This window comes from Echinops telfairi, unplaced genomic scaffold (assembly GCF_000313985.2).
Source record: "Echinops telfairi isolate 266 unplaced genomic scaffold, ASM31398v2 ScPeMD7_37;HRSCAF=141, whole genome shotgun sequence".
Taxonomy (NCBI): Eukaryota; Metazoa; Chordata; class Mammalia; order Afrosoricida; family Tenrecidae; genus Echinops; species Echinops telfairi.
In genome coordinates, this window is record NW_022103935.1 from 2,052,935 (window position 1) to 2,063,093 (window position 10,159).

Below are 10,159 nucleotides of genomic sequence, written 5' to 3' on the forward strand. Positions count from 1 at the left end.
TGGAAACACCCCAGTGGGGAGCCCAGGGCTCTGTGGGTCAGAGGGCTGGCCTGGGGAGCCTGCATCAAAGGGTCGGCCACACAGGGTGGGGGCCGCAGGTCGGGGCTTTGCTGTTGTTGGGTGCCATCGAGAGAACCCCAGCCCACAGCGAGCCCATGCACCGCAGAACCAAACACGGCCGGGCCTGTGCCAGCCTCACAGTTGTGGCTCCGTGTGGGCACAGGTTACCCACTGCGCTGTGTCAGCCCCTCCTGGGCAGGGCCTTCAGCAAACCCACTCACTTCCTCTCAGTCCAGGAGGCCACTAGTCCAGACCCTCCTGTTGAGTCTCCTGGACTTGGAGAAGCTTCTGGCTCCTTTCCTTGTGCTCCGCTCCTCCCTCCTGGGTCTGCTGGCCCAGCTGGGTGTCCATGCTGCCCCTCACGCACACAGCGGCAGTGTTGTCAGGTGCCTTCGAGCCGGTTCCAAGCCATAGTGACCCTGCCCATGGCAGAAGCCGCGGTGTCCGTCCATCTCCTTGAGGGCCTTCCTCTGGTTCTCTGCCCCCTCCACATGACCAAGCACGACGTCCTTCTCCAGGGACTGGTCTCTCCCGACGACGCGCCCACAGGATGTGAGAGGGAGTCTCGCCATCCTGGCCTCCGAGGAGCCTGCTGGCCGTTTTACAGGCTGGAGCCTGCGTGAGGCCGAGAGCTGTGGGGCAGGGAGAAGGGAAACAGCAGGCGAGCATGAGGCTCCTCACAGCCCCACGGCTCTGCGGCCCCAGGAAATGGCAGCGGGCAGCCGGGTGGACTTCCTCTCACCACGCCACTGCCCCCACCCTGAGCTGCACAGCAAACCCACGTGCTGCCCTCGAGTCAGCGCTGACCACAGCGACCCTGCAGGACAGGGTCAGGGAGGACTTCCCCGCGGGTTTCTGAGACTGTAACTTAAAAAACAAAACAAAAACATTTTACTGGGGGGGCTCTTACAAATTGAATGACAATCCATCGTTCAGTTGTATGAAGCACACTTGCACCTGTGTTGCCATCAACACTTCCAAACCATGTTCTTCTACTGGAGCCCTTGGTATCAGCTCCCTTTTGGCCCCTCCTCCCTCCCCACGACGGTAACTCTTGATCACGGCAGAGCATTTCCGCTTTCTCCCCCAGACACTCTTAACCCTTCAACCGACACCAGATTAGGTGACTACCACAGGTTGGAACTGCTGGCCTGCGATTAGTTAGCCGCACCACTGGATTCAGACTAGCCCCTCCTTCTTGCAGCAAAGGAAAACCCTGTCATCTCCCCTCCGCCCCAGGATAGCCCCATGGGCAGGAGGGTCCCGTGTACTTGTCTCGGGGAGGGGTCTGATTTGATCCACAGCAGCGGGGGCCGTAGACCTGGGGCTCCCGCGTTGGCTGGCTTTCACTAGAGCCATTTTCCCCTTCAAGGACCACTCACATCCTTTGTCCAGCGGGCTTCCTCCTCCTCCTCCTCCTCCTCCTCCAAGCCAGCCTTGGCTCTGCCCCCCTCACGTGGCCAGCCCCTTCTGCTGCCTGCCAGAGAGCGCTTTCTGTTCGTAAGGACTCACAGACTGGAGCCCTGGTTGGGCTGCTACCTGCAAGGTTAGCAGTTTGAATCCACCAGCGGCTTTGAGGCAGCACAATGAGGCATTGTGCTCCTGTAGCTTCTTACAGCCTTCAAAACCCACAGTGGCCGTTGTGCTCTGTCCTACAGGGTGGTTGTGAGTTCGAGTCCACTCGAGGGCAGTGTGTTGGGTTGAATACGGTGGGGGGCAGTGTTAGAATATGATGGTGGTGTGAGGTTTCGGGGTGGCCTCCCGTTCTTGCTTCTCAACCCTGAAAGAATTCACGGGGCAGAAGCGCTTTTGTAAATGCGAGTGACTCTTATGAGGGAACGGGGGTTTCTGGTATCGGTCTCAGAAAGCGCACACTGTCCTTGGAAAGTGTGCACGTCTGCACGGTGGGAGCGGTGGGAAAGTTCATGGCTGAAAATGGCCATCTCGGGGGAGCGTGGAAAAACACAAGGAAGGAACACTAGAACAGGGGCATGGAATCAGCATGTGAGCCAAGAGCAGGGAATCCCGAGAGACCGCCCAGAAAGAGAGAGAGACAGCACCCAGAGAGGGCATGCGGGGCGCGTGTGTACCCCTGCCCTACAAGACTAAGGTGACCAGATTTGAACATTGGTAAAGCAGACAAAAGCGGGACACCATTGATAAAATTCACATCCTGGCGAAATAGCCACGTGGCAGCCGAAAACAGTATACCCTAGTTTGTCGTGCATTCTTTCCAAAAATCAGGACTTTTTAAAAACGCCGCGGGACGTGGGAAAAATTGTTAAAAATCGGGACTGTCCCGCCCAAAGCAGGACGTCTGGTCACCTTATGCAAGAGGGCACCTGGACAAGAGAAGAGCCCACAGTCTTTTCTCCCCTCCACGGGCTGGGGAGGTGTGGTTGAGGGCCTTGGCCGATCTTATTGGCTCACCTGTGTGATGTCGTGTGCCTTGCATCGTGTGTGGGCCCAGGTTTCCCCTCACCTGGGCTAGGTGACTTGTGACTTTGATCTGAGCATGCCCAGCTTTGGCTTCTCCATAGGTGTCTACTTAGCGTGCCCGATTTTTTCCAACCTTGACGGCAGCTAATTTTCATTTGGCGTCAGCGTTCGGTGGAGACAACCCCCTGTATCCCCATTCTAGCTAGATGTCAGTAGGAGACCTGGTGGTTTGTAAGTGGGGCTCCTGACCGCAAGGTCAGCAGGTGGACCCCCCAGCCGCTCCAGAGTAAGGGTGATGAGGCGGTCTGTTCCTGGAGAGATTCACAGCCTTGGAAACCCACGGGGGCACTTCTGCTCCGTCCTTTGGGGTCACGGTGAGTCGGGACAGGCTCCGTGGCCGTGGGTTTGGGGGTTTTCCGACCCGGATCACCTCCCAGACTTGAGCGCACTGCCGTGAAGCCAGGCACGATCATGTCCGTGAACCAAGCCGTGGTCCTCCCATTGTCTCACATGTGATGAGAGCCAGGCAGCGACTCGGGAGACCACAGGTGATGGGCACGGGGCGCAAACAGGACAAGTGTGAGGTGCCCAGGGCAGGTATGCTGTGCTCTGTTCTGCGTGCGGTGACTGTGAGTCCGACCCCACGCCAGGGCCCTGGAAACCGTTGTTCCTGGAGGCTTGTGGTGTCATTTCTTCAAAGTTCAGAATTTGCACTGAACTGCCCCCATGACCGAGAGACATTTTCTAGAACTTCTGTGAGTTCTGGGGGACACTGCGGCCATTTGCAGAGCCCAGTGAGGAAGCAAATAGACTCCAGGAGTGTGGCAGTTCCATCATCTCCTGTCAATTTTGAAGGGTGGAGTCTAGCTTGTCAATCATGGCGCAGCTTGGTGACCTCATTTGGAGGCGAAGATAAATAGCTCGCTGTAGGCCAGACGCACTCTCTGCTTCATCTTCCTGCTGACAAACCACATGGAGCTACGCTAGAGCCCTGGAGCTGGAGGAGCCACGTGGAGACCCACGCCAGCGCTGAGATGTTTCCACCACCACTGGAGCCACAAGACTTTCCACCCACGGGCCTGTGAGCTTCCTGCATTCAGTGTCATGGCATGGCTGCATGAGTCTGAAGAGGACTTTATGGACTAGTGTTGACACATGGGCTGATATTGGACTTATGGGCTTGACCTGGGCTGGGATGTTTTCTTAATATACAATTACTCTTTGATATAAAGTTCTCTCTTACACACGTACGAGTCTCCCTGGATTTGCTTCTCTACTCTGCCTGGACTAACCCAAAGGGGGAGGGGGACAAAGAAGGAGCAGACCGCCCTCTTCCAAGAGTTGGGCTTTGGGGACTGTTTCCATCCCTAACTTCTGGGGACGAGTTGGGACAGTCGTTCTTATAAAAGAAATCGCTCCCACACGGAGGTCTCGGTGGTCCCTCATTTTGGGAAGTTCGTCATCAGGCCTTTTCGAGAAAGCTCTGGGTGGTCTGGACTGCCCCGCCCACCTCTCAGGGAGTGGTCCTGTGTCCACCCTTTGCAGCCCCCAGGAGCCCAGACCGGGTCTGAGTGGCAGAGCCAAGGTTCAACCTCCATCCTCACCAGCCATGTCCACGGTCGCCCACTTCACGGGGGTTCCTTCCCACGCCCTGTCACGCTCCAGGAATGTCCCCAGAAAGGGCCAAAGTCTCTGTGGACTCAAGGGCCCTGGGCCAGGGCGACTGACCCGCCAGACGGAGGCAAACAGCCTCTGTGGGTCTTGCAGGCTGGGCCGCCCGACCCCAGCCGGCCCACTGCAGGATGCTCAGAGACCTGCTTCTTGATCAAAGCACACAGCCTCACCTTCCTTCCCGGCTCCTGGACGGATGCACTCAAATGCCACAGCACCACCAGGGCTCCCTGCAGATCGGGGGGCATTTTTAAAAGGGGGAGGCATTCCCTGGCTGAGGCCCTTGCTGGTTTGTTCCCACAAGCACCGGAACCTCAGCTGTGGTTCCCAGCTCCCTGCCAAAGGGACACCGAGAGAAAGATGCGGCTTTCCGGTCCCACGACAAGTGGCAGCCGGGGAGCCCACGGGCGGTGCCACCCTGTCCCATGGGGTCCCTGGGTCGGCACCGACTCAATGGCAGTGAGTTTCTCTGAGGTTCATTACTATTATTTTTAAAAGATTATTTTATCAGGGGCTCTTACAACAATCCATACATCAATTGTATCGAGCATATTTGTACATATGTTGCCATCATTATCTCTAAACATTTACTTTCTATCGAGCCCTTAACATCAGCTTCCTCTTTTTGACCTCCCTCCTCCCCCACCCTCGTGACCCCTTGACAAATGATAAATTATTATTATTTTCATATCTTACACCTACCACTGTCTCCCTTCACCCACATTTCTGTTGTTCTCCTCCTTTGGTGGGGGGCGGGGTGAATTATACATCGATCACTGGGATCAGTTGCACCTTTTCTCCCCCTTCTCGCCCCACTTTCCTCTACCCTCCTGGTATCGCTGCTCCCATCTCTGTTCCTGAGGGGTTTCGCTCTCCTGGATTCCATGTGTCCAGAGCTCTTGTCCACCCGTGTACATGCTCGGTCTAGCCGGGGTCGTAAGGTAGAGCTGGGGTCATGATGTTGGAGGTGAACACCGCCCTCAAAGAGCCAGAGGAATGTATGTGTCGTTGGTGCGATACTGCAGCCGGGCTGACTCATCCCTTCCTTGCCGCCCTTCTGTGAGGGGATGTCCAGTGGTCTACAGATGGGCTTGGGGTCTCTACTCTGACCTCCCTTGTCCTCAACAAGATGATTATGTGTTTTGGGTCTTCTGATGCCTGGTACCTGATCCCATAGACACCTAATCACACACGCTGGTGTGCTTCTTCCAGGTGGACTTTGTTGCTTCTCGGCTAGGCCGCTTGTTGAACTTCAAGCCTTTAAGGCCGCAGACGCTGCATCTTTTAATAGTCGGGCACCATCAGCTTTCTCTTAGATTGAGGTCTCTGCTTGTTTTCTATGTCATTGTTGGCTGACTGCCCTGGGTTTGCATGTTCATCTACACAGGGAGACCGGGATGGGTGGGATTACAAAGACAGTAGCTGGAGGGGGTCTGGATTGTGAAGGTGATTAGTGGTGAAAGCTGTGAGGGACAAGAAAAGATGGCACAAGCTTGCTTGCTGGAAGGGAGGAGGCCATGACACCCTTGCTGGTGAAAATCAAAGACCACAGCCTTCGGTATGGATCGCAACTCCACCTAAAAACAAATTAACCCCCAATAAAATGATTTTAAATAAAATAAAATAAAATCGGTGACACACACACACACACACACACACACAAACCCCAAACCCAAATTAAAACGAAAACCCTCACAACTCGGCCGAGAGCGGACCGGGCGATAACACGACTGGAGGTGTCAGGATTTCATTTTGCTTCGATCCACAAGCAACTCTCATGGAAGCCACAGTCCAGAAACCAAACGATACGCGGCACGGTGCCAATCGGCCGCACAACACCTCCGTAAAGCGTTGGAGAGCAAAGAGGTCACTGTGAGGACTAAGGGGCGCCTGCCCCGAGCCATCGCATTTCCAGTCACCTCACGTGCATGTCGACGTTGGCCGTGGGATCAGGGAGACCAAGCATCATCAATGCTATTGGAGGACGGTGCTCACGAGGACGCCGAAGGGCCGTGGACTGCCGGAGGGACACGACAGCCAGAGCGCTCTTTAGAGGCAAGGACGGCAAGACGTCATCTCCCATGCTTCGGACAAGCTATCAGGAGAGGCTGGCCCCTGGAGAAGGACATCGTGCTTGGTAAAGCAGCCGGCCAGCGAGAAAGAGGAAGACCCTCGGCCCGACAGACCGACCCAGGGCTCGGCCAGAACAGCCGTGAGGGACGCTCAGGGCCCGGCAGCGTTGTTGGGGCAAGCACGGTGCCGCTGAGCTGGAACCACTTGATGGACCCTAACAACAAACAAGTGGCAGACACACAGAAAATCTTGCTTTTTGCCGTTGGTTTCTTAACTTTTTAGTGAAACCGTTTAATCTGAAAAAGCAGCAAGAACCATGTGCAGCAAACCCCACTGCGAGTGGCTAATGAAGTGGGTTGTGCTTGCCCGGCGAGGCGCACTACGTTTGTCACCTGAAGGGGAATGACGGCCGCAGGCACAGAGCGCTGGGGGCGGCAGGGAAGCCACCCCGAGAGCCGCACCCCTGGGAGCAGGGGGAGGGGAGGCAGAGCGGCAGTCGGGTTCCTGGGTCAGAAGCAGAGGCCAAGGGTCCACGTGGCTGAGAGGCCAAGGCCCAGAGAGAGACCGACTGCTGGCCGAGGAGAGGAGGTGCTGAGGCCGAAAGACTACCCTGGATGTTTTCTGACGCTGACCTGTAGGAACCTGTGGCCTTCTCATGCTGACCCGTGCTGCCTGTGAGTTGCCGTTGAAGGATCAAACCCCGTGGAGAAGCAGAGTGCCAGGGACGAAAGGTCAGGTCCAGGAGGGCGGACGGCGAGGCCTGCCGGCCGGACCTCACCTGCTGGCCATCGGTCTTGGAGCTCGAGTCCCCTTCGTGCTGCTGAAGCGGCAGGAGGTCAGCCGCGGCCCCCACGCCGCTGTCTCGGCGGAGAATTTCCTTCGCATCAGCCCCCGGCTGACTCCTGTGGTGTGGAGGCCTCCCAGACCGCCTCTCCCACCTTCTACCCCATTCTGACCCCAGCCTTCCCTCCCACGGCACTCCTTTCCTGCCGAGCTCCGCGATTCCCTGCAACGGCCGCACAGAACTACCGACAATACGCATAAGCCTCACCTGGGCCGGGATTCCCAGAAGTTTGGCAGTTAAACCATAGGATTCTCCCGAGGTGACACCTTGAGGCTGTGCCCTGCTTCCAATATCAGTGGAAGGTGTGGAAGCTTGCTTGTGTTTTGATGGGTCTGGATCCTGCATCTGGCTCATCATCCGACCCTGCTTCTGTGGAATCGAGCCAGCGGCCTGCTGTCTTGCCTGGCGGTCCTGGGATCTGTCAGCAGACTGCTGACCTGGGGCTCGTTTGCCTCTGCAGCTAGAAGCCTGCCATCTGAATTGCTGACCTTGGGCTCATCGGCTCCTGTGGCTTCCTAAGTCAGAAGAAGCCTCCGGCCTGACATCTGGCCCACAGACGTGGCGCTCCATTGCCTCTACATTGATGTCCATCTCCCTGTGCACATTTGAGGAGCGGCGCTACCAGATAAGCAGTTAGCCAGGTTAGCAAACCCACCATCATTCTGCGGGCGAGAGATGACGCATCTGCCTGTTCCCACAAAAGTCTAAATCTCAAAAACCCAAGGGGGGCAGGTCTACCCTCGCCTATAGGGGTGCTGTGAATCGGAATTGACTTGCTATCAATCACTGGTGTTTCAATGCTCTGGTTGGACTCTGGAGACAGTTCTCTTATCCGGACAGCTGTGTCTTGGCTGTGCCAGCAAGCACGTCTTTCCCAGCTCCGGAGTCCCGCAGGCCTCTTGGGCTGTGCTGGCCTTCTGTCACGACAGGGCACCGTGATCTAAAGCTCTTTAGCCCCCCTGACAAATGCCAGGGGGCATTCCACACCCACCCCACAGGCCGCCTGTCTGCAGGTGCTCAGCTCTCCTTCCACCTGGCTCTGGGGCCAGGACGTTCAGCACAAAACCTGGGCCTGGTCTCTCATTCTGCTGCCACCGTCTCTCTCCCCTGCTTCTCACGGCCTCTCTCTCTCTCTCTCTAAGTGAAAGGAAGCTTTTGGCTTTTTAGGCATTTTATTAGGGGCTGATACAACTCTTAACACAATCCATACATACATCAATTGTGTAAAGCGCATTTGTACATTGATTGCCCTCATCATTCTCAAAACATTTGCTCTCCACTTAAGCCCCTGGCATCAGCTCCTCATTTCCCCCCTCCCTCCCATTGCCACCTCCCTCATGAACCCTTGTTAATTTATAAATTATTATTATCTTGTCATATCTTACACTGTCCAATGTCTCCCTTCACCTACTTTTCTGTTGTCTGTCCCCCAGGGAGGAGGTTATAGGTAGATCCTTATAATCGGTTCCCCCTTTCTATCCCACCCTCCCTCCACCCTTCTGGTATCACCACTCACACCACTGGTCCTGAAGGGATCATCCGCCCTGGATTCCCTGTGTTTCCAGTATCTATCTGTACCAGTGTACATCCTCTGGTCTAGCCGGATTTGTAAGGTAGAACGGGATCATGATAGAGGAAAGTTGTATGTTTCATTAGTGCTGTACTGCACCCTGACTGGCTCGTCTCCTCCCCACGACCCTTCTGTAAGGGGATGTCCAGTTGCCTAAGGTTTGTATGAGTAAAAGTTTTGATAGTACATTCTCACGACAAGAACGGGCCCTCTCCAGAAAGGGTGGGGGGCGCTATGGAGAGACAAGGGGAGAAGATGGAGTGGGACCAAAAAGAAAGAGTTCCCACAGCCTTCGGCTGTGTCCAGACTGACAGCTCTCTCTCTGTCTCCCGGGTCCAGGGGGTTCTCAGAGCAGGGGTCCCAGGTCCACAGGACATTCCTAGAGCTGTTGCTCTTGGTGTCCAGCCAGCCTCCCTCCCCACTGGAGAGAGGCTGGGATGGGAAAATAGCTGGATGGGGAAAATATCAAGCCTCTCATTAGCGTTCTACCCACCTTGTCTGCATAATTAGCAAGTGGTCGAATCCCCTTTACTGGGCTACAAGAAGCACATTTTCATAGCTCTGTGTACATGTGGATGTGTGAGACATGCTGTCCATCTTGTGTGTGTGTGTATGTGATAGTATCATCTTCAGTGTGTATATGATGAGACATGGTATCTGTCTTCTCCTCCCTGTGTAAGACATTTCTTATCTGTCTCTCCTGTGTGTGTGAGAGACATACTGTCTCCCCACATGCTTGTAAGAGACATGGGGTCTGTTTCCATGTGTGTGCATGCGCGGCTCGTACATAAGATAGACAGATACATGACATCAGTCCTCGCTCATGTGTGTGAAAGACGCTGAGTCTCTCTCATTTGTGTTTGTGTGTGGCACAGAACTGGTCTTTGCTTGTATGTGATAGACACACTGTGACTACCTCTCCCGCGCACATGAGAGAGACATGGTGTCTGTGAGAGTTAGTGTTTTCGTGCCCACACGACACCTGTAAGAAGATACAGGTGGCGTTTACCTGTCAACCAGGTCGCAGCATGATGACCTCATCTGGAAGAGGTGTGAACCAGAAACTGGCTGTCTGGAGGCCGGCCCCCCTCTGCCTCCACCTTCCTGGTGATGAGTCATGAGACCCGCGTGAGCCTGTGATGCATCCACTGCCATTGGACCACATGACTTTGCACCGGCCGGCCTGTGATCTTCCTGCATCTGCTTCACTGCGTGTGGTGCGTGCGTCTGCCGAGGGCCTAGGAACTGATGTCATACTTACGGACTTCAGTTGGACTGGACTGGGAGGTTTCATTGATGTATAACTACTTCTTGATAGACAGTGCTTTCTTCTCCTGAAGGCCAGCAAAAAGTCCTTGAACTAACTACAAGCTTTCCTTTGTTGTTGTTGTTCTGTTGTGTTTTGTTTTGTCATTGGTTTGTTGTTGTTTTGTTGTATATTGTTGCTTGGTTTTGCTCTGTCTTGTTTTTGTGCATGTTATTATCTCTGCAGGTCTGTCTAA

At 55.0% G+C, this 10,159-nt stretch overlaps 1 protein-coding gene across 1 annotated transcript in view; it reads left to right on the forward strand.

Moving 5' to 3' along the window:
- Positions 1-10,159, forward strand: part of TSPAN32 (tetraspanin 32) — a gene marked incomplete at its 3' end in the record, with an annotated part of 30,885 nt that overhangs the window by 10,742 nt on the left and 9,984 nt on the right. Inside the window, exons 10-11 of the mRNA XM_004717218.1 lie at positions 579-694; positions 7,044-7,150. Coding sequence (XP_004717275.1) covers positions 579-694; positions 7,044-7,150 — 223 coding nt within the window. The remainder of the gene's footprint in view (positions 1-578; positions 695-7,043; positions 7,151-10,159) is intronic.